The following is a 24207-nucleotide window of genomic DNA, read 5'->3' as shown; positions in this document are numbered from 1 at the left end:
CTTTGCTTATCACTTCCAGGACTAAAAAGTCAAGTAATAACGTCAGTAATACCTGTGAAATTCCATTGCCATCCAGGAGACTGCACAGGTGTAACTGACCAGAATTTGCTACATAATTTTGTTTATGCTATGGAAGTAGGAATGAAATTCACCTTTTTCTCCCCTTAGCTGTGTTGGCTGTGCAAGGCTAATAGGAGTAAATGGTCTATTTAATAGAAATTTATTTTGCTACTAAATATAGTCACTTCAGAGCAGCTCTACCCCACCCCCGACCTTTATTTACATTGTTTTATGCTTGCACATACATGCACACACTCAAAGATTATAAAGCCAAGAAGGCAACTTTAGTAAAGCACTGGGCTGATACTTGTGGGGGGGAAAAAACAGATTAGTGCTCATCATTATCTGTGCAGTCAGTGTGATGCCTTCAGTTATCCCTCTTTTTTAGTGATTATCCATAATTAATTTATGCTTTGTGGATTCTCTTGATGAGCAATATTACAGTTAACAAAAGAAAAACTCTATTGGTTTAATTACTGAAAGTGCCAGAGAGCAGCAAATATCAAAACTCACTTATGTTTTTAGACTTTTAGTTGTGCTGTAAAAGGTGAAAGCTTACTCCCTTGAAATAGACTGGAAATTAGCCAAAAATTATGTGTGGCAATATATCAAGCTGGAGGAGGTATCCAGTGGATTATAATACAGGGTATCATCCATAATCAGACAGTTATTAAATATAAAGCATCAACTGTGCTAAGCAACTTATTAGCATTTAGTAAGACAAGGTCCTTTTCCCAAAGAACAAACTACTTCTACATGGAAGCTGGCAGATGGCCTATAATGAATCAGTGAAATGAAGCATGCATTGTTAGTTTCTTGATTTGGGGGGGGGGGGGGAGAATGGAGAGAAGGGGTTAAATTTATGTTATTCTTCTGTGTTAGAAGAAACTGCTCTTTAGACTGTTCTTATTTAGCATCTTTATTAATTACATGAAATTAAGTAAATAGTACAACAAATATTTGCAGCAAGTACTGAAATACAGAGAGACTTAGAAAACAAGAGAGTTTAGAAAACAAGTTAAAAAAAAAAAGATTCTGATGGAAACATGCAGTCCAATACATAAGGGGAGAAATAATCTTAAGCACATACTCAATGGGAGGGGACGTCTGGGAACCAGAAGCAAGACCTACTGGAGGGTTAACAGAGCAAATACAACATTAGTTTGCTGTGTGATGGGATTATAAAGGCAAGCCTGGGTGATTCAACACTGCCTACCCTAAGGCAATATGTCAGAGCAGGGAGGTAATAATCTCTGTCCGTACAACTGTTGTGTATCTGCACCTGCAGTGAATTCTGGGCACCATATTACCAGAAAGTTATTGACAAATCTGAGGGAGTTCAGAGAAGAGCAACATAAGTGATCAGGGAGCCATAGGGACTGAAGTATGATTAAAGATTTCAAAAGAGTGTGTGTGTGTGTGTGTGTGTGTGTGTGTGTGTCTCTCTCTCTAAGCGAAAACATATTAAATGTGTCAAGTGTGTAAACTCCAAGGAGTGAGATTATTTTCTTTAGTTTAATAAAACTGGATAGAGCTAGGAATAATAGAATGAAACTATGGAAAACAAAGGCTGAATATCAGAAGAAGAGACTCTTCTTAACTGTGAGATATGTTAGGTTGTAAAACAGTTTCCTTAGGAAAGAGGTGGAAGCCTCAAGTCTTGGGACCTAAAACTAGACTAGATATTAAAATGTATTTTAGGGAACAATTCTGTAATGACAGGAAATGGATTGAGTGATCCAAATACTTTCCCATCTTTAACTTCTATGAGTACTATAGTAGATTTGAAATTGCTATAAAACAAGGTAGTCATTTAAAACACTGGGATTACAAAAAACTACTCCTAAAACAAGTTTTCTTATTTACATTACTAATAATAGCTAGATTAATCAAATTGTAAATATTTAATCTGCTTTTTAATGACTATGACATTTATTTGTTTCCACCATGTTATGTTTGGGCAATGAAAATAAGACTAGTCAGTTTAATTTTTGTTTACAGTTAGTTTCAGACTTGTTTCTCTTTCCAGTTCTTGTCATCATCATAATACCACAATAGAGGGAATGTGTGAATTGAAATAGTTATGCAATTGTTGTAGCTACATTTTCTCCAAGTCTTTTATGCTCACAGTTACTGTACAAACCCATAACTAACGTTAGGGGAGAGGAAAATCATCAAAATTTGGCAGAATGTTTATCTGACTGCAATGTGCCAAAATATGAGCTGATGTCAATATAAATTGTGCAACTGCAGTACCGTTTAAACTCTATTCAAAGTAAAACTGAGGATTAAAATATTTAAGCTTCTAAGGGGAATTAGTAAACATGGACTAAGACATAGCTACTGCAATATTAAACATTCATGTACAACAGAGGAACTGTCATAACACAAGCCCATTTTCCTACCCTTTAATTAAACTCAATTAAACTAACCATAACCTGTTGAATTCAACTAACTATGGTTCTGCAGCATATTAAAAAAAATGCATTATGCAAGCAAGTACCACATGGATTCTTTACATTGTGCTGCTTTTTTTTTTTTTTTTTTTGCATTTCTGCTTTTGAGGCTGACATAAGTAATAATCATATCATACTTTTTAAATAATTAATAATACTGATTTGGGTGTCATGGTGACTTGTCCCTAGAAATAGAGCATAATAATTTAACATTGGGGATCTGATTTCTCACATACAGCATAACACTGAAAAGAAAACCAAATATTTGTAATGAAGCAAAGTTATATAGTGCAATGAGATTTTTTTCAGTTCTTCAGAAAAATTACAGGAAGAGATTTACATCCATGTAAGAAGCCTGTTCAAAGACTTCTGAATTAATTTTAGCAGGACACGGATAATAGTGTTCTAATTCTTAGTGTTTCAGATTATGTTACATACATTTTAACCAAGAATCTATTGAACAATAAACCTAATTCACATAAGTATTGGCAGATTGAGCCTGTTACTGAGATCAGAATCATCAGGGAAAATCCAGACAGAAGTCCACTGAAGCCAATTGTGTTTCTCCAGATTTACACCAGTACCGACTGCATCAAATTTAGCTGTTTGGGGGGAAAAGTTATGAGACATTGCTTATAGCAGCATAGTCCTTGCTTAACAAACTCTGCTTTTAAGGGCTACAAAATGAATCTTTAAATAGAATGAATCTAAATAACACAGGGTTGCCCACTAAAGAATAAGACATTGGGCTTGAAACTGCATTGTTAAGGTGTCTGCAGTACCATGGCAAATCAGTTTCTTCAGGGGCTAATTATAGCTTCAAAGTAAAGAGTTGCTTGCGGGGACAGAAACTCAGCATAGATTCTGCAACACATAAATATTTTGAACTAAATAAGTTATGAAAGAAAAGTTTTATACTTCAAAAAGAAGTCTGCAGGTTTAAGATGCTTTACTGTGCTCATGTAACTGATTACATTTGGTCAGGGGGTATCTATAGCTAGACACACACACACACAAGCCTACTCTTTGGCATGATACATTAATGCTCACAGGAGTTACATTCACATATCCACAATAGATTAGAACCCTGAACATTCAAAGGACAAGAACCTCATTTTTCATTAGATTAAAATACTATTAAAACAAACAAACAAACAAACAAAACCTATTCACAGGAGGGCCCTTCCTGTTGTAAAAATATAAAAGCCTGTGCCGAGTAAAGCAGCACACTGCTTACTTTTGAAGCAAACAGCCCAAATGAAAAAAAGATAAGAAAGCCATGGCCAAAATGTTCCAGAATTGACTAGTAGTTTTGGGTGCCCAGCTTGAGACAGCTTGAAGGAGCCAGAGTTTCAGAAAATGATGAGCACCCTATTTTCTGAAAATCAGGCCCTTTCCAGGCATCTCAAGTTGAGGGCACACACACAAAAGTCACCCAGTTCCTTTTTTAAATCTTGGCAGCATATCCAACCAAGGACTCTCTCAGTGTCTGAGAAAAGTTCCAGAGAAGCTATTTTTTCTGAGTCATCACTGGTATTGCACAGTTGCAACTCCACAACATCTAGCAACAGTAGGAGCACTAGGATATGGACTGGCCACCAACATTTTTACCGTATTAGCATCTAGATTTGTTTTGAGCAAAGTTAAACACCACAGTGGCACAAATTCCATTAGTCCATCTCCATTAGCGCTCTCATTGTTATTAGGACCAAGGAAGTTGTATCATGACTAGAACAAAGATTAGGAGATTGTCAGAAAAAGCTCTGTGTGATGCAGACCTGGTTACCCCCTGATGTGTCCCAAATCATTATAAACTACTTTAAGGCAACTGTGCTACAGTCCTGAAAGATCAGGCTGTCACATGATTTTGCCCCATCTTCACAGATAAAACACATTATAATATGGTTTGGGCTAAATGTTGCAAATGGATGCTCCCACATGGCTGCAATTGAGACGAGACCAAAGTGTCACTAGCCTGCTGATTTGTACTCAAGCACTGCAACACACAGGGTACGTCTATACTTACCTCTGGGTCCGGCGGTAAGCAATCGATCTTCTGGGATCGATTTATCGCATCTTGTCTAGTCGCGATAAATCGATCCCGGATCGATCCCGGAAGTGCTCGCCGTCGACGCCGGTACTCCTGCTCCGCGAGAGGAGTACGCGGAGTCGACGGGGGAGCCTGCCTGCCGCGTCTGGACCCGCGGTAAGTTCGAACTAAGGTACTTCGACTTCAGCTACGTTATTCACGTAGCTGAAGTTGCGTATCTTAGTTCGAAGTGGGGGGTTAGTGTGGACCAGGCCTCAGTATAGCATGTGTTAAAGTACCTACTTCTCAGAAAACCCTGCCTTTGGGATGCCACTTGTTTCATTTTTAAGAGGACACGGCATCCTGTAGATGTTAACAGCACATCACAAGCCTGTTCAGAGAAGAGCAAAACTATTTAAAGAGTTAATATGAGGGAGACCGGTTAATATGAGATATCTTGCTTTGCAGCCAGGAGCAGGCTGACAAGTCACAGATATAGACCACACTAACTGCTGAAATGGATCAGGAGCGTAGCAATGGTTTGGAAAGGTACACACCACACATAAATGGTGTTTCCTGCATATGGATGTTCTCCCACACCTCGGTCTAGAGGTGGCTTTACAAGGTAAGCAGCAATAGGCACTCTTAGGGCTTGTCTACACTTACTGGGGGATCGACAAGTGACGATCGATGCATCAGAAGTCAATTTAGCGGGTCTAGTGAAAACCCGCTAAATTGACTGCAGATCGCTCTCCCGTCTACTCCTGTACTCCACCAGATTGAGAAGAGTAGGGGGAGTTGACGGGACAGCGTCTCCTGTCAACATTGTGTAGTGTGGACCCCGCGGTAAGTAGGTCTAAGCTACGTCGATTTGAGTTACGCTATTCACGTGACTCAAATTGCGTAGCTTAGATTGAATTTCCCCTGTAGTGTAGACAAGACCTTATACCCTGTGCTAAGCATTAGCAGTGAGAGATGAGACTGTCTGCTCTGCAGGGATATTAAAGATGCCATAGAAGGAGCAGAGGTTTGCCTCCATATCCTTGACCAAAACTGACTGTTGTGCCATGCACTGGCTGAATACCTATTTATGCACGCTAGCCCAGTAGTAGCTGCTTTTCTGTGGTGAGTGAAACTTCAAAGTATTATGGGATCCTTTAGACAATCTAATATTTATAAATTTACTTGTGACAGGATGTCTGTATTACGTACATACTTGTACTCGCTGGAGTATGCTTGCTTTCAGTGTCACTAGTTACATTAGTAGTTTACGCACATGTTTAAGCTCTCCCAAAATTGGAGCCTTAGAGTGAGCGTATTGGGGGTGCATGAAGAAATGGGACATAAATGTACACAATGATTTACAGTGAGGGTAAAAAACACAGTCCCTGTACTACATACATAATAAACACTCTTGTGTGAATATAAAATGAGTGTATATAAAACATAACATACTCTATGATTAAGCTCCTTTGGGGCAGGGATTGACTTTATACTTGCTCTAAAACACTAGGTACACTTATGACACTATAATCAAATGATAAAAACAAACTATCATAGAATCATAGAATATCAGGGTTGGAGGGGACCTCAGGAGGTCATCTAGTGCAACCCCCTGCTCAAAGCAGGGCCAATCCCCAGACAGATTTATATCTCAGAGTAAGATTAAAACTTAGAAGAAGAGTAGAGAGCCCAGGAGCAGGTATACAAGTAGACAGACATCTGAAAATATCTTGCTCCATCTCTGAACAATAATTCAAATTTAACTCTGCCCCCTATGGCATACTAGCTGGCTGGCTATACAACAAAACACTGTTAGAATGCTTGCCATGGTGATGTCTCCAATACTAAATCTCTTGTTTTTTTGTCACCACAGTAACCTTGTCTCTTTGCAGAAGAAGTTCTGATTCCAGGATCTGGATATTCAGGCTTGTACCTAGAAGCTTGCTAGATAGGAATCTAGTCATACCTGGGAGATTTAGTTAGCCCATGGAATAAAGGAGCTTGGCCCTACAAGGTGTTGAGCATCACTTCCAAGTTACTAATCATTTCAGTATTTTGTGGTCTTTAAGACAAAAAGACATTTGAAGGTCTTACTCCATTTCTCTACAATAATATCATAGCCTTGTATGGACAATTCCTAAGGCTCTAGGCTGCCTGCTCCATCTCTCCTTATGCGGGATTATGAGGTTAGGTAGTTCCTGGAATCCCCCATAGTCTTAAAGATTTATACAATGCACACAGCTAACAGCTATAATCAGCTTATCAAATTGGTCTTTCAATTGCTCCTTAATAAACATACACAGAGAGAGAGAAACACTAAATAGATTAGACACTTGCCATCAGATGAAAGGAGATACAATGTATATGATATTATAGCTAAAAGGTCCTTGCACGTTGTGAAAACAAGGTTAAAATCTGAGTGTATATAGCACATAGGAGAAAACATAGTAGTTATGCATGCAATTAAAACAGTATAGGCAAAAAAAAAAAATCCAAATTGCTATGTTCAGTCTAACGAAAGAGAGGAACAAATTCAGAACTAAGAGTATAGCAGCAATTTTTAATAATACAAGTTATAAATGGGTCATGTGACCTGAAATACAAAGCACACAAGCCAGGGATCACTCAAGGAACAATCAAAAGGCATCAGGGGAATGGAGTGGCAACAAGGAAATGAGTCATTACAAGTTGAATTAGTCGTTGTCTCATTACTGAATAATATATCATCTTAAATGTACTTGGTAAAGGGATAACTAATCAGCGATATCAAAACAGTGCAGCTACTTTATGCACTGTTATTCTTTCAGTCACTTAATTAGGCTTGCAAAAGATCTGTATGGTCCATTACAGTTTACACATTACAGAGGGATATTACCCTGGGATTTGGGGAGATTTTATCTGAATGAGTCAAAAATTAGTTTGACTTGTTCTAGATCTCTGCCTTGGCTGGGGATTTGAATTCAAGGTTCTAAGAGGAGAGAGAGCAAATATCTTTTTCACAGGGGTTCCCCTTCCTCGAGTTTCCATATTGCACTGACTGTGGGAAAGTGCATGAATTTTTACCCTTCTGTATTTCAAATAACCATCAGTTTAATAAACTGAAAATGTATCGACATGTCTTTATCCCAGTATTGTAACAGTGACATTATTTTCAAAAACCAGGCCCCATCCTACTGAATGCCACCAAACATGTACCTTATCCTTTAGCTCAAATATATTTTGCATGACCTTACATGAATTGCTTAGATAAAAGCCTTTTTTCTTCTACTTTTGTTATTTTAAAGTGCAGATGCATTTGAGTCATTTTCCCCTTTTGTTTCATATCCTTAAGATCCACAGCTTCAAAGACAAAATGTCAGCATGCAGTCGATTTATGACTGAACTCTTGAAGAGACACTGAAGAATTACCTTGTCAATCACCCCAAGGACTCTGAAGGCCTTCAGTTCCTCGGCAGGGCTCCTTAGGTTCCAAGAGGGCCTTGAACTTAGTGATCCTGGAGGCTAATGGAAGATATCAAAGATTACACATCAATCAGGGTGGTACTTGAAGGAAGACTGCCTGCTGTAGCAAATGCCAGGCCGAAGGAAACAAAATTTATCATAAATAAGAGAGAGTGGAGATGAAAGGAGAACTTTTCTGTTTGTCCTTAAATGTAAGAAAAGTTGCAAGTAAATAAATCAAGAGAACATTGAAAACAAAATTTTAAAATAGAAAAAGAAATGAGTTTATATAGTTTCCAATGTTTTGCAGAGGTAATGAAACTTCGTAACAAATAGCTGAGCTCCCACCTGGCAACAATAATCAATCAGAGCCTTATAGTTATTCTGGATTCACAATAGTTCAGGGCTTAAGGGACAGGAAAAAGGAAATTAGAAACTTTATAAATTACAAGAACACAAAATATAGAATGCTAAACAGTGCTCTTTTTGTTTGATGGCAAGTGCTCATGTCAGTCATAAACCCTGATGTAATAAGGTACACAACACAATGATCCCCAAAACAGCCTTAGCCAAAGGTAGCTATGCATTACCCACCCAGAAATAAGTCACACTGAAACAGATGAGAGTGCATGTTAACTATTCAAGTAGTTAACATGTTTTTTTTGGTCTCCATTGGGTTTTGTGACCTATCGGGATGTAATTTACACAGTTTGTGTGTCAGGCATATGTGTTCACTGCTGTATACACACACTTGCATAATACAAGCCCTGCTATTCTCTCCATCTCCCTTGCATACCTGGAATAACAGAATTTCACCTGAAAACAAAGTTTGGACTTTACTCCCGACAGAACTTGTGGTGAAAAGGGAATACATTCTGCAATTTGTAGCACTAGCTCAACTAAAAATGACAAGCTACCTGCAGTGTCGTGCTGTGCCCCAGGGGTCTGGGGTGGGAGAAACCCAGCTGAGACCTGCCAGACACATCCCTTGCTCCATCCCTTTAGAAGCCACAGAATGGCTTCTATGGTGTCACTGAGAAAGGAATCCAGGCCACAGAGAACACACTCCTTTCTGCACCAATCTGCTTGCCTATGTTAGATCGCCAGGTGCTGGCTCACTTCCATCTGCCTATCCAGCAGTTGTGGTAGGAGGGGGGGGGGTTCAAGTGAAAGCAACTCGGGACAGGGACCTGTATCTGTTTACTTGCTCCACAGATCACCATGCACACCTATGACACTTGAACAAGTCATATTTTCAAAAGGTTCTAGACACTTACCTGCCCTAACAAAGAATAATCAGATCCTTCCCCCCCAAAAAATCAAGTATGCAGCTTCCGCACAGAGCCACAGACCCCAACCCGCTACCTACAAATAAGACAGCTTCCAGCGGCTTTACAGATTAAAATGATTAAACTAAAGCAAAGCTCTTTTGTAAAGTTTATTTTTTTCCCTGTGGAGAGGTGTAGTTTCCTGAACAAGAAGGAAAGGAAAGTTCCAAACCTATCACCTTCAGCAGCTACCATTGAGGAAAACTAACTCCAGATGAAACCACCCTGCCAGATGGAAATAAAGAGCTAACAGCAAGGAGGAGTGAAGGGAAATCTGAGGTAAACTGTGATCCAGAATAACAAGATGAACATTCCTGAAAATGAGTGAGTCTCTGAGCCTGGCCAGTAACCACTGTCCAAAAAAAGCCACCCTCTTCATTCTCATCTAGACAAACTTCATGTCAAACACTATGTATGTCAACATTTGAGGGCATGTGTCACTATTCTCACCATGTTTTCTTACGATTGCTGTAGACAAGAAGATCAGCCATGCTACCTAATTCTTGACAGTGACAATCATGGAGTCAGGTCTATTCCCCTGGTTCTCTTTTTGCCCACAATGATGCCCGCCTCCTATCTCACAGCACTTTACATGCTCTTTTAGGTTTCAGAGTAGCAGCCGTGTTAGTCTGTATCCGCAAAAATAACAGGAGTACTTGTGGCACCTTAGAGACTAACAAATTTATTAGAGCGCCCACGAAAGCTTATGCTCTAATAAATTTGTTAGTCTCTAAGGTGCCACAAGTACTCCTATGCTCTTTTAGGTGTCTCAGTTGTCACCACATTCCCACTTCTGATCAGAACTCAGTTTCCATCTCTGTGGGCCATTGGACACTGGTTGTCCCCAATGTAACAATCTATGTAAATTAATTCCAACAATCTCAAATAAAAGCAAAAACTTTATTTGGCACAAGAGTAGAAGAGAGACAAAAATCAAGAATGAATAATAAAGTAAAATAAATGCTTAGATACTAGCACAATAGTGCCACTAGATGGACAAAGCTTGTGCTACCAAGTAAGGCAATTAAGTCAAGAGCAAAATTTGCTCAGCTAAAGTGAAGCTTCTCCTAGCTAGTCAGCTTTGAATGTTATCAAGGAGAGATGCAGGTTTCTCTCTTTCCTCCCCTTTTTCTTCGGATGTATTCCTTTTAGATCTGCAAAGGAGGCATTTGTCCAATTCAGTACTAAATGATAGAGGGTGGTTCCATTGCCCTTGGGGGGTCCTTGTACAGTAATACCTGTTTCTTCCTGTTACCCAGCCATAGTGAATTTTTACTATACAAACTGTAATGGGTTCCTCATATTGTCTTCCTGCTCAGTTTCCAAAAATACTGGATTTGCATTCAATCAAGATTTTCCCCACTTCCAAGAGCATTTGGCCCAAGGAAAGACAACCAGCAGGGAGTTCACAGAAAATCTCTGTTTAGTTTTGACACCTCTTGGAAGAGGGTGGTCCATTGCTATGTAGATGTGGATAACAGACCACAGTATTAAAATTCTCTCAAGTACAACTGATATACGTATTAAGACATCAACTCTCACAAAATGTTTCTCATTTAGAATGTCCCCATAAATGTATTTGTGGTCTCTTATTACAGAAACAGTTCCCCTTCAAAACAAGATTGGGGAGGCAGGGTGGGAGGGGGGAAGGTTAAGATTTACTTTGGATTAGGGGGCTTAATTTTATCTGATTTTCTAAAGCTTTGCTTTTTAACTGCAACAATCTCTTTAAAAAACTGCTCTTAGGGCTGTGAAAAATAAGACAAAAGAATTTTCTGCCCTTTTTGTCCTTACTTAATACAAATATAGACAGACAGGAAGTTTGACACTTTTATGTTTACTACCTGGGAGCAGTCATTGACAATCACACACAGTTTAGTGTCACTGCAGCAAAAATACAAACTAAGAACAGATGAGTCCCACGGGAACTGGATGGGGAAGGGCAAAGTAGAGATCTATTAAGAATGTCTTGAAACAGGATTTTTTTTGCACAAGTAAGCTCAGCTAAGGATATCTGCTTAAAAAGGTGGAAGCTACCTCAAAAAGCAATTTAATACTGGCAGAAGCTGCTGAATGCCCCAACTCCGTTTACTTTATAAACTGCGGAGTATGAAGTAAAAATACTTAAAATCCACTGATAGCACTTTTTAGAACCAGGTACCCTGCATAATATTACAAAAAGTAAACTAAATCAAGAAGCACCAAAGAATTTAAAAAAAACAACTATAAAAAGTTACCAGAAAGGACTAATGTGTTCAGGGTACATACAGAAGGTTATCTAATTTTAAAAACGGTTTTGAGACAACTAAAAGCCAAGAAATTCAGACAGACAATCTTACAGATTCAATTTCAGAGAAATGAAACTAAAGCCTACCCCAGAAACTGATCCATCTTCAGAGAAGGATTTCTGGTATAGGCTGGAAATTTTTTCAGCACGCATTAGATATTCTGCAGTCTTCCTCTTCACTGCTTCTCGACGAGTTGGACTTGACTCACCTAGATGGAGTAACAGAAAATGGTGAGGGTTTTTTTTTAAGTGTTTCCAAATATTTGGGCAAAGAGATTGACTTGATTTTGCTGTCTTTGGCTCCAGCCTTATTCATTGATTCTGATAGCCAAGCCCAATAATATTCGATTTCATGTTCTCTGATTTGGGTATTCTGGCAAGGATACAGTTTAAGACTCATTACATACTCAAATAAATGAAAACTCTTACCTTATTTTTGCCAATTTGGTGTCAGTTTCCATGGAAACAAAATTAAGAACTGGAGGCAGCAAGTGAAATGGACTCTGTATCCATGGAAATCAGATAAGTGCATATACGGTAAAGGTTATAAATTACTACTTTAAAAAACAGAAGAGGTAAAACTTGCTTATTTCCATCCTTCTGACCTATACTTCCATGAAAATGGGACCAGAAATGCCACTAATAACCAGGTGAACGCAAGAACTCACACAGATTTCAGCTGCTGGCTGCTCCCTTCCTTTTTGGCTAAGAGGCTAATAAGTTTCAGATGGCCACCAGCCAGGATGACAAGATGGAACCACTCCGCCCGCAGGCAAGATACAGCAGTAGCAGCCTGATGAGAATTCAAGCCCCCTCCCAGCAGTTCGGAGTAAGGGCTGGGCTTCTAAATAGGGCATTGTGGCTGAATCTTATTAGCAGCTTCATCATCTTTCATATCAACCGCTGGATAATAAGGTTCTGGAAAAATGTTCCTAAATTTCACTGTTGTCTTCCACTTAGGAAAGAATAAACTGAATGTGTCTTGTTTAAACAAATGCAGGCTACTGATGAGAGCATGGATATATATGGTCTGTAAACATGGGCCCTAGCCCTAGGTCCACCCATACGTCACACTCTCCCCCAAGCCAGCAGGAGCTCAGCTCCAGATGGAGGCCAGCAGCCCAGCATTGGGGCCAACGCTGAGGCTGGTGGGGCTGGCGCTGGGGCTAGTGGGGGGTCCAGGGCAGTTCGGCAGGGGCTCGTCCGGCTGCGGGAGCGGGTGCTTGGGGCTCTGGAAGATGGTGGGCTTGGAGGGGGGGGCTTCGGGCAGAAGGGATGGGGCCTCATGGACTAGCCACCCTGAAGGGGGGGGCCTCATGCGCCACCCATGTGTGTAAAAATGCAAACAATATACTTTTTAAATTCTCAAAACTGGCTTCCAGTCCTGTTGCTTCTGTCTGTAAAAGGAAACTTTATCTTGTACAGATGTCTGCAACTTCCTTAGAGACAGTCATCAACCCCTTCGACATCCATCAAGACTTGTTTCTCAGGAACAGCTAATTTGTTTATATTAGTGGTATTTGGCTTCTCTTCAGCCAGCATTTTCAGTTCACCAGAAGATTTTAAGACTAGTATAAAAGTCAAGCTACTGCTGTAATTGTTGATTATGTGTTTTTAGTCTGGATGTTTATCACTGTTTACCTATTTTTCCTCCCAATGCCTCAGTTATTTTAGAGCAACTAACACACAAGACGGCATGTCCCTTTGAGTTTTCGTTGTTCTCTCCTATTTTCGTTCAACATTAATTTCACTTCATCACTCCAGATAGGAAAGAGTGTAGTAATATTTATTTTTTAAAATATTATATTTATGAGTTATTCACTCATTAAAATTTTTACCATACCAGTAAGGACTGTATTTGCAAAAACGTTTCTATTCAAAGGGTTTTCACATCTCTCTCCTGGCTGACAGGAAAGCTGATCTCAATACTTACCAATTCAGCCTTTAAATGCTTTAACACAAGGTCTGTCTTTGAGCCAGAATAGGAGAATCAAATAAGTTTGTGGAGTTGGGTTTATTTTATTTTCTAAATTTACATTAGTTTGATCTCAAATTTTTAAAAATCCAAGAAAGGTTATGAAAAAATACCAGCTGCCTATCAGTCCAATCACTCCTTAACATACCAAGATTTTCTGGCACATCTAATATATAGCACATGTGGACCATGTAAAATAGGCTACCAAATTCAAAGAAGATTTGAATAATAAAATGTTTGAAAACCTGTGACAAAACACTAAGATTGTGATGATTAACAATCCACGAAACTAAACGCAGACTCTAGCATTTATCCCAGGTTTTCATTTCTTGTAGCTGCTCACTTAAATATGATATTACGATAAGATGACAGAAAGACAAACTCCTATGTTCAAGATCTTTCACAACAGTGGTGCATACTTCACACGTCAGAGAAATGCAGAGGGGTTATATTTGTATGTTTTATAAGAATGTACTATTGATCAAGCTATCCAAAAACCATCCAAAAACGTTAAAAAAAATTAAGAGGGCAAAGTAATTTTTTCTAATACGAGCTTTTTATTTTAAAGTGTTTCTGGGGAACATTTTATTCATATTTCCAACAGAGATCATGTGGTCACTCTTCATATGGAGCCCTGAATCATTGATATGAGCATCTTTTATTAAGATTTACACCTCAGAAAGATTTGTTTTAAATAGTAGCAAACAAGAAGTGTTAAAGCCCTTGACGAATCTTTACAACTGATCATACAAACTCATCCTGCTTAAAACTACTATTAATTTTTCATTTAGGTATTTTCCTAGATACTAGAAGATTTGCGTTTCATCTGATCAGTATGAAAGCTCTCCCCACACCCCACCCCATTCACTGGGATTAAATCAGCCATGTCATTTTAAATGTTTAAGAACTATGCTGCTGAAGCAAGATATAAAAAAGTGTGGTAATGATGATGACAGAGACCTTTGAATAAAAACCCTTCGAGATTCCTCCTCTCTCTCTCTCTCTCTCTCTATGCATTTGCTACAGAGCAGCTGTGCCTCACACAGATTCACATGAATGAAAATATTAAGGCGAGAAACCACCCACTTAGTTTATTTTCCATATGACTTTCCTGTAATTATTTTGTAAACTGTTCACACAACAATATATAAAAACATCTGCAAAAACAGGTAATTAATGTGTCAAGCCAAACTAATGCATTTTTATGGTGTCCATGCTTCGTCAACTGTAATTATAACTCTTTTTAAGCAAATGATGATGTGTTTGTTGCAATGTGCAAGTGGTTATTTTAGATGCTCTGTTTACTGTTACTGCAAACAGAATATAAAAACTCTACAGCTACTTTGCTGCGCATAAGCCTCCATCTAAACAAGCAGAAGCAGTCTGCTCCCTCATTTTCCAACAGCTTTGTATATTTCCAAGTAATAAAACACATTTCTTAAAATCAAACTTGGTGTTAGATCGGCTGGCCAGGACACCTCTGCCCAATTAGCGGTACTCAGTACATACAGCCAGCAGCCAGCTATTTAGATTTTTAAGAATTATTTAACTCAGACACACTCACAAAAATAGAAATTATCAAAAATATTCAAATAATCTTGAGGGTCTGACATAGACAAAGAGCATGAATATCGGATAATATGCCCCTCCTTAGTCACCCTGTGGTCAACTGATGAAAATGAGATATATAGGCACAAGAAGCATTTCCACAGAATAATTACAAAAGGTAGCACATGGCATACTAGGAATATTATGAAGAATATCTGGGTTCTAACATGCAGTGAATATATCTTTCAATTGTCAATCTGCTGGATGTCGATGTGCTGGCTACTCAAACTCCAGTTGGCTACTTGTTTAGTCAGTAGATCCTCTTAGATAGAAAAAGGAATTACGTTGAGGTGTTGGCAATGAGCTATTGAAAGTGACTTTATAAAATAAACCTGTATTTAAAGTTTATAGATCAGAAAACGCCCATAGGTAAACATGTGCCTTGATCAATAAGTCCTTTTGATAGCCTCAAAATGTGCTCCAAATACTTGCAAGAAGTACCCTGCAACTTGCGTCATTAGACATTTGAGTGACATGCTGCATTTCCCTGAGGATACTGTATAGCATGGACTAAGATGGAAGATTCAGATTGCCCAGGTAGATAGGTAAGTAGCAGGTACTAACAGAAAGAGGAAGAAAAAAAGAAATCACTGAAAAGGTCTGAAAGACGTTTAAAGTTAGATGTATACAGCATCATATGGTCAACAAATGACTTATCCCCCATATAGAAAGATGCAACCAACAAGCTTTAAAAAAGGCACAGTAAATAAAATGAGGGTGCCAGCAACCAACCAGTATTACATGAGGTCAGAAATGATCTCTCTCTCTCTCTCTCATTCCCATTCCCTTCTCGCACCAAAGCACTCTTAGCTCTCTTCCCATCAAGGGGCTGTCGAACAACCTCCAAGCCTCCACCTGTCTCATAAGTAATATATTATAGATTGCTTCAGAAAGAACCTAACACATCGTGCCTTCATATACGCAGTATTTGGTTGTACCTTCATTTACCTCACAAGAAGAAAAACTCCTTTAGGGCTTGTTCTCTGCTGTTCAGTATACTTAATGCTTTACGTCTTCAAGGGACTGCAGACATGTTAACTACTGTAATTAATACTCACAGCAGAGATGAAGTATTATTTTGAAGTGGAAAAGAAAGGTGAAGCAACTTGCCTAACGACACAGTAAATCAGTGGCAGAGTCAGGATTAGAAATCAGAAGTTTCTAGTTCCCGACAGGGCCGGCTCTAGGTTTTTTGCCGCCCCAAGCAAAAAAATTTTTGGCTGCCCCCCATCCCAGCCCTGGGCTCCCCCCCCACCCCGGCCCACCAGTGCCCCCCTCACACACACCCTGCCGCCCCAGCACTGGGCTCTCTTCCCCCCCCCCCGCCACCCCAGCACTGCCCCCTCCCCCCCAGCGTGGGATCCGCTACCAGCACAAGCCACAACTCCATCCCCATGCGGGTGGAGCTGCTGGGCGGCACGGAGCGGGAGTACTTCCAGGTGGCGGTGCAGCTGCGGGGCGGCACTGAGAACACGGCCCCCTCCCTGGGTTTCGTGGCGCTGCTGGTGGCCGAGGTGGATCAGTTCATGCTCACCGCCCTCACCCCCGACATGCTGGCAGCCGAGGACCTGGAGAGCCGCCCGGACCTGCTGCTCTTCAGCCTCACCGCCTCTGGCCCAGCCTCGGCGGGCCGGAAGGCGAGGATCTCCGGCTGCGGGGCTACCTGCTCAGCACCGACGAGCCCAGCCGGCCGCTCACCTCCTCACACACTCCAGGAGCCCCTCTTGCCACCGCAGCCCGGGCTCGGCTCCAGGGGACCCCGCTTCCCTCCCTCCCCGGCTCCTCACACACTCCGGGAGCCCCTCTCGCCACCGCCGCAGCCCGGGCTCGGCTCCAGGGCCCGGGCTGCGGCAGCGAGAGGGGCTCCCGGAGTGTGTGAGGAGCCGGGGAGGGAGGGAAGCGGGGCCCGGGATGCAGGGAGGGAGGAGGGGTCCTGCTGCTGCTGCGAGTCTCCCCAGGGCGGCGCGGCGTTTCCTTGCCTGAGTGGGCTGTGCAGGGCACCACCAGGCTGGGCAGGGGGCGCGGATCCCGGCTCGCGCACTGACAGGGCCAGTGGCTTTTTGCCGCCCCAAGCACACAAAAAAAAGGGGGGGGCGGAGTGCCGCCCCTTAGAAAGTGCCGCCCCAAGCACATGCTTGGAGGGCTGGTGCCTAGAGCCGGCCCTGGTTCCTGATCCTATACTTAGTCCAACAGACCACACTGTTTCTCTCTTGGCAAGTGTGAAGACAAGACCATCTCCTCTCCCTCCATTCTCCCCACCCCCGCTTTAAAAAAAAAAAACAAAAAAAACCCACAACACACTAGAGTGCTATGTTTGGCTGCTAAAGAGCAAGAGCAAAAGGGAGAAAAAGTTAGAACTTGTTCTGAAGATTAAAATACAAGCTTCCAAATGAACATTCATTTCAAAAGCTGCTCATCTCTACCACTCAGATCCACTATCACAGTGTTTCTCAAACTGGGGTCACCGCTTGTGTAGGGAAAGCCCCTGGCGGGCCGGGCCAGTTTGTTTACCTGTCCCGTCTGCAGGTCCGGCCAATCGCGGCTCCCACTGGCTGTGGTTCACTGCTCCGGGCCAATGGGGGCTGCTGGAAGCGGCGCGGGCCGAGGGACATATTGGCCACCACTTCCAGCAGCCCCCATTGGCCCGCAGCGGCAAACCGCGGTCAGTGGGAGCCGCGATCGGCCAGACCTGCGGATGGGACAGGTAAACAAACCAGCCCGGACCACAGGGGCTTTCCCTATACAAGGGGCAACCCCAGTTTGAGAAACACTGCACTATCATACTTAAAATACATTGAGAACTTTTAGATCTCAAAGTGCTTTACAAAAGTGGGTAAGCCCCATTCGTCTCATTTAACAGATTGGAGTAATTCAACTACACAGCTGTTCAGACACTTGCCCAAAGTCACACAGCCAATCATTGGCAGATGCAGGATTAACACTCTGGTCTACCTACTGGCTCATGCTTCCATCAGAGATACCCCTGCCTACTTCTAGGCCATAATTACAGTCAACTCTGATGGCCATCCCTGGAAAAAAGGGCAGGTAGATTAAGGGACACATCTTAAAAAACATAGCCCTTCATGAGAATCACTAAGTGCATCCAGGAATGGGGAAAGAATCAGATTCAAAGAGAAGATACCAGCTAGGTGAGAAATTGCTGTTGCCTAATTCTGCACCTGAATCTCCTGCACAGATGCAATGCCAATTGAAGGCCACAAGAAATGGTATATTTCCTTATCACTTAAGGAAATAAGCTTATCAATATAACTTTGATGCAGCATATATGATGGAGTATATCCAGTTACCTTGGATTTGGAAAAACTGTTGACTGGACAAAAAAGCTACAAAAGCTGGAAAAATACACAATATACATCTTCAGAGACTCCAATAATTCCTCTAGCACAACCAAAGTTGACATCAGGATATTTTTATGGTAAAAAAACCAAGCAGAAAAAAACTCAAACACACACACACACCCTCACAGGTCCCCTTTATACATCATAAAACAGCAAAGGACGCCACAAACCTTTTTTTTGTTTATTTTTTTTTAAACACCTTTGCAGGTCCCCATTAACTTTGTTTTTATACAGTTTCACAGTGAAGAAACTTGCCATGGGTCAGAAATTAGAACCCCTTGTTTCCAGTAATTCAAAAGATAATACCCATGTGGATACAGAGTTGAGCCCCCCTGCACATTTTTTAAGAATGAAGACTGGGGTCTCTATTAATGTGACTGCTAAACAAACCTACACTTCTTTCTCAACCAGTTGGTGAGCCAGGGCAGGCTACCCCACATAAGTAGGTTATATACGTAATACTATGTAAATCTTTATAGTTCGGAGCAAACCTCCAATTTAAAAATAAGTCAGTCAACGTACCAGAATGAGCTTGGTCCATCTCTTGCAAGATGAGACAATAGCGTTGGAGCATCCCATTTCAGAAAGTGAGACTCGTGAGCTATTTATTCTTGTGAAGGAAAGAGAAATGCACCCCACATGAATCTGATATAGAATTAAAGATCAAACTAAACAATCACCTCTTCTACCAAGAATGTACAAGGAATCTTATGAAAAAAGAATAACCTTGCAAGCTCCTTGAGGGAGGGAGGCTCCAATCTGCATCACTGAAACCAAACAGAATCACTTCTATTCACCTCAGAGAGGAACACAGCCACTAAAGTTAGATTTTGACATCATTGCCAGCGCCTAGCCAGGAGAAAAGAAGGGCTTCTTCCCCCTTCCCCCCCCCAAGAGTGATTCATGGCAATTGATTGAATTTCAAGTTAGAACATTCCACTGCTGTAATTTTTAGAAGGCATACTTTGCAGGTACCACAAAAGGCATGGGAGAGTAATACACAGCAGCCTCATACCATGCAGGAAAATCGTTTGACTGCATTGAGCTGCATTTCCTTTTGGGAACAGTAGCCCAGGTGAGATTTGGAGAAGGGGAGACATTCCATGTCTCCACCTTCCAGTCTGCACAGTGCTGCTGAGGCCCAAGATTTATACCGGCTCACTGGATATCAGATCACTTTCCTTTTTGCTAGAAAATCATCTAATCAGATGATGTCCTCTCTCTCCCCTGTCCTCAACTAACTGCAGTGAACCTTAGCACGTGACGAGGACATTTCCACAGAAGGAATAAGATCAACAAGCTACCATTATCTCTTTACTGATATTCTATCGCTTCTAGGTATTTCATAACCTTTTGTTTTTCCTCTCATGACTACTCAAATATTTCAGACCTTATCTGGATTTAAGAACCAACCAGAAGAGGTTAGAAGTTTCTTCTCTTAAAGAACATAGCAGGAATTTGATGGAGGATCTGTCTATGCAGTTCTCCCCAAACTCCAAGTATTTGGCCATTGATTGAAACAGTAAAACTTTTTTTCAGATACTGAAAGCCTGAATAAGCCATTCATAACCACCCAATGTAACAGTTAAAATACTCTTTTTTTATATAAACAAGTTTCTCTATGTCCTTCACAGCCATCCCATATATATCCCCCAGCTGGATTTTTGGATTTTTCAAAGAATGACTCTGTTTTCCATGGAGTAATAAAAATGCAAGGGGGCAGGGGGGAGCCTTAAAAGACTTATTCTTCCCACAATGAAAGGAGGTTTAGCAGCACCTTCCTTATTAGTGGGTAACCCAGCTGTTATTTTTGCTTATCTGGTTTGATGATCTCTGTTTTTATTAGTGCAAATACTTCTTACATCATATGAATGAGACTGCTATCTCCTTATTAACCAAACAAACTTGTGCATGCCGTAAGTGAACATGCAATCTGTAAATCTTGACACTGTGACCACTATTCTATAGCCCTGAAATTTCAAGCACACTTCTGGGAAATTTGTTTCGGGAATGCGAGGAGGAGCTAAGTCACGAACAAGTCACCCCAAACGCCACAGCGAGCTAGAATGCTTTTTAAGTTGACTGCATAATTAGTTGCTGGACATGTTGGCAGCTGTCAAGGAGGCAGCTGGTGATTTCAGCACCTGGAAGCAGCTTGGGATGGAGGATGAGCACATACACTGGCAGTTTGTTAATGATCAGCACTGAAACAGTTAATGTTGACATTTTGTCTTCTTCAGGTTTCAAAGTAACTAACTGATTGAGATAATAGTGCAGTTCACTTTTTTGAGTTATTCTTTCTAGCTATCTGCAGACGTCATCAGTTATCTATACCAGTGGTCTCCAAAGTGGGGTGCGCAAGAGGATCCTTCGGGGTGCGTGGCAGGAGGAGCGCCCCCTGCTCCCTCGGCAGTTTGGCCGGGAGTCCGAGCGGCTTTTTTATTTTTTTTTGCTTCGACAGTTCGGCCGGGAGCAGGGGGTGTGTGCTCAAAATATTTTTTACTGATGGGGTGTGCGATCAAAAAAGTTTGGAGAACACTGATCTACACAACCTTGAAGAATACCATATTTTTAAGTGAAGCTTTAAAGTCTGAAGCACAAATTTGTGGCATCAAGTGGACTCCCTAGAACGTAGATCCCTCATAATTTTCCAGTTTGTATATAAGGACTAACATCTGGGTTCTTTTAAGGACTCTGAGCACACCACATTTAATGCATGTTTACCTAGGTATTTAGAACTCATGTACCTTGAATGAAGGTACCAATTCCAACTGAAACAGTGAAAAAAATTTAACCCACCAATGGGTTATCACAAATCTGAACAGAGTATATGGAAAAATATGTAGAAATAAGTGCAAAGGTTAAGGCTACATCGGAAAGTGTTCTGCATGGGGAGTGCTCAAGTGACTAACAGGCAGGTATCAGTTAAGAACGATAAATTTTACAGTACATACAGGACAGCTTTTCAAAAGTTTTATTCATAGGAGTATCTCACTTCATATAAAAATGTTTCTTGCATTTATAACTGTGCTAAACATGACAGAAGCTGGTAAACTGTAGTATGTATTTGTAGATGTCCAAAGGAACCAGCGATCTGGTCATGTGGGGCAGACCTAGCTAGCATCTGTATTCACACTGAGCTCTGGCTCTATTTCCCATTGAGCAGTTAACAAAAAAAATAAATCAGTCAAACTACATGGATTCTACAATGGAGGAAACATCCCTGGATACTCTTCTGTTAAAAAAAATAAAAATAAAATCTGGAACCTAGATCAGCACAAAAACAGAAGGAGAAGCAGCAGCCTCCTAGCACTGATAAGAAAACAAAATGGTGCCAGCAGCAGCATGTCCTCCAACACTAGCACCACAGAAACAAGAGACCGCTTTGGTTGTCAGAATAGTGGACGTAGTTACACAGAACCTTACCAGAGAAATGAAAAACTAAATGTTTCAAGCCTCTCTGCAGTCTGTTCTCGGGGGGCGTTCTACTAAACAGAGAAATATGACTGAAAGTCAGTATATGTGACACCAACTTGGCAGAGGAAATCCAACAGGAGTTTGAAGACAGACTCCCGACTCCAAGAAAGAAGCTACAACAGCCTGAAGAATGAAGGATTGCAGGAAGGAGTGGGGTGGGGGAGAGATTCATATTACAGAACTCCCAGAAGGCAGTGAACTGCCTAATCCTACTTCTCGGTTTTCTTTTTATATGAAGATTAGCTTCCCACTTACTTGAAGTTTCAACAAAAATTGCAAACCCAAAATTGAAAGAGTAGACAGTACACTCTTCCTAAGAGGCCACAACCCATGCAGGCCCAGTCCCACCTATGAAGACAAGTGGTTTTAAGCTGCTAGGGGAAAAGAAAAAAAAAACGACTCCTCTACACAATGGCATGAGCATGTTTCTTTCAAGAGGTCTCTGTAGCATTACACACTATGCAGACTTTAACCCAATAAGGAACATCATCAGGCAATATGGTTACAGATGCAGCCCCACCTATCCAGCTTCTTTAAAAATCTTCACCAGGAAATAACATAAAACCCTCACAAGAATCCTTAGATTCTCAGCACAGAGATAAGCTCTTCGCTATATTAAAATCAGGTACATTAATATTTGTATATTCTGCTGCTTACCAGTAAGTACTATAGGTGGGGATGGGCCTGGTTAATTGAGCCTAAAAATCACCAGATTTAAATATGCATTTTGCATTGGTTTACATAAGTTGAGGAGGAGGGATTAATTTTTTATGCAAAAAAACTGTAGGGAGCCCACTTGAGTAGCTAGGAGGTGGAAATAAACTATTCAGTTGGTTGCTTTTTGGACACCAACGTTTATACTTTTTATAAAAAAATACATTGCTTGTTCCTGTATTCAACAAGGTCATGTAGCACCAGACCTGACCTCAAACCCATACCCAATTTTCCTACACCAGTAAAGGCTCACCTCAGTGACACCACTCAATGAGGCATTAAACTCTACAGGCAAAAGCTCCAGTTACTACACCTTAAGATACCAGACATACTAGACTAGATCTATTTCTTCTATCTGGCAGCATGTGACTTCCAGAAGGAGAAAGAGGAGCGTCCATGCACCAGCAATGGAGATACAGGTGAGCAATCGTTTCCATGTTCTCTCCACAGGTACTAATGCGGAGAGTGGACTAGATGACCCATCTGAGGGAAGGGAGCAGAAGGAGACTCCACCGATTGGAAGGCAAAAGATGCACTGTCCTAGGGATGGGGGTTCCACGACCACCACTCCCAAGAGGAGGAGGAGGAGGGTGGTGGTGGTCGGGGACTCCCTCCTCAGGGGGACTGAGTCATCTATCTGCCGCCCCGACCGGGAAAACCGAGAGGTCTGCTGCTTGCCAGGAGCTAGGATACACGATGTGACAGAGAGACTGCTGAGACTCATCAAGCCCTCGGATCGCTACCCCTTCCTGCTTCTCCATGTGGGCACCAATGATACTGCCAAGAATGACCTTGAGCGGATCACTGCAGACTACGTGGCTCTGGGAAGAAGGATAAAGGAGTTTGAGGCGCAAGTGGTGTTCTCGTCCATCCTCCCTGTGCAAGGAAAAGGCCTGGGTAGAGACCGTCGAATCGTGGAAGTCAATGAATGGCTACGCAGGTGGTGTCGGAGAGAAGGCTTTGGATTCTTCGACCATGGGATGGTGTTCCAAGAAGGAGGAATGCTGGGCAGAGACGGGCTCCACCTAACGAAGAGAGGGAAGAGCATCTTCGCCAGCAGGCTGGCTAACCTAGTGAGGAGGGCTTTAAACTAGGTTCACTGGGGGAAGGAGACCAAAGCCCTGAGGTAAGTGGGGAAATGGGATCCTGGGAGGAAGCACAAGCAGGAGAGCACAAGAGGGGAGGACTCCTGTCTCATGCTGAGAAAGAGGGACGATCGATGAGTTATCTTAAGTGCCTATACACAAATGCAAGAAGCCTGGGAAACAAGCAGGGAGAACTGGAAGTCCTGGCACAATCAGGGAACTATGATGCGATTGGAATAACAGAGACTTGGTGGGATAACTCACATGACTGGAGTACTGTCATGGATGGATATAAACTGTTCAGGAAGGACAGGCAGGGCAGAAAAGGTGGGGGAGTTGCATTGTATGTAAGAGAGGAGTATGACTGCTCAGAGCTCCGATATGA

The 24207-nt window shown here is 41.6% G+C and overlaps 1 protein-coding gene across 5 annotated transcripts in view; it reads right to left on the bottom strand.

The window, feature by feature from the left end:
* The window catches only part of RPS6KC1 (ribosomal protein S6 kinase C1), a 106262-nt gene that overhangs the window by 42262 nt on the left and 39793 nt on the right, over positions 1-24207 (bottom strand). For 4 of the 5 annotated variants that reach the window (XM_065401221.1, XM_065401222.1, XM_065401225.1 and 1 more), the window contains 2 exons: positions 11692-11813; positions 7957-8049 (listed from right to left, as the gene is read on the bottom strand). In XM_065401221.1, coding sequence (XP_065257293.1) covers positions 7957-8049; positions 11692-11813 — 215 coding nt within the window. The remainder of the gene's footprint in view (positions 1-7956; positions 8050-11691; positions 11814-24207) is intronic. The other variant, XM_065401224.1, reaches the window with a different exon arrangement.

Source organism: Emys orbicularis, chromosome 3 (assembly GCF_028017835.1).
Source record: "Emys orbicularis isolate rEmyOrb1 chromosome 3, rEmyOrb1.hap1, whole genome shotgun sequence".
Classification (NCBI taxonomy): domain Eukaryota; kingdom Metazoa; phylum Chordata; order Testudines; family Emydidae; genus Emys; species Emys orbicularis.
Note: the sequence above shows the minus strand (reverse complement) of the source record. Positions and strands in the feature narration are given on the sequence as shown.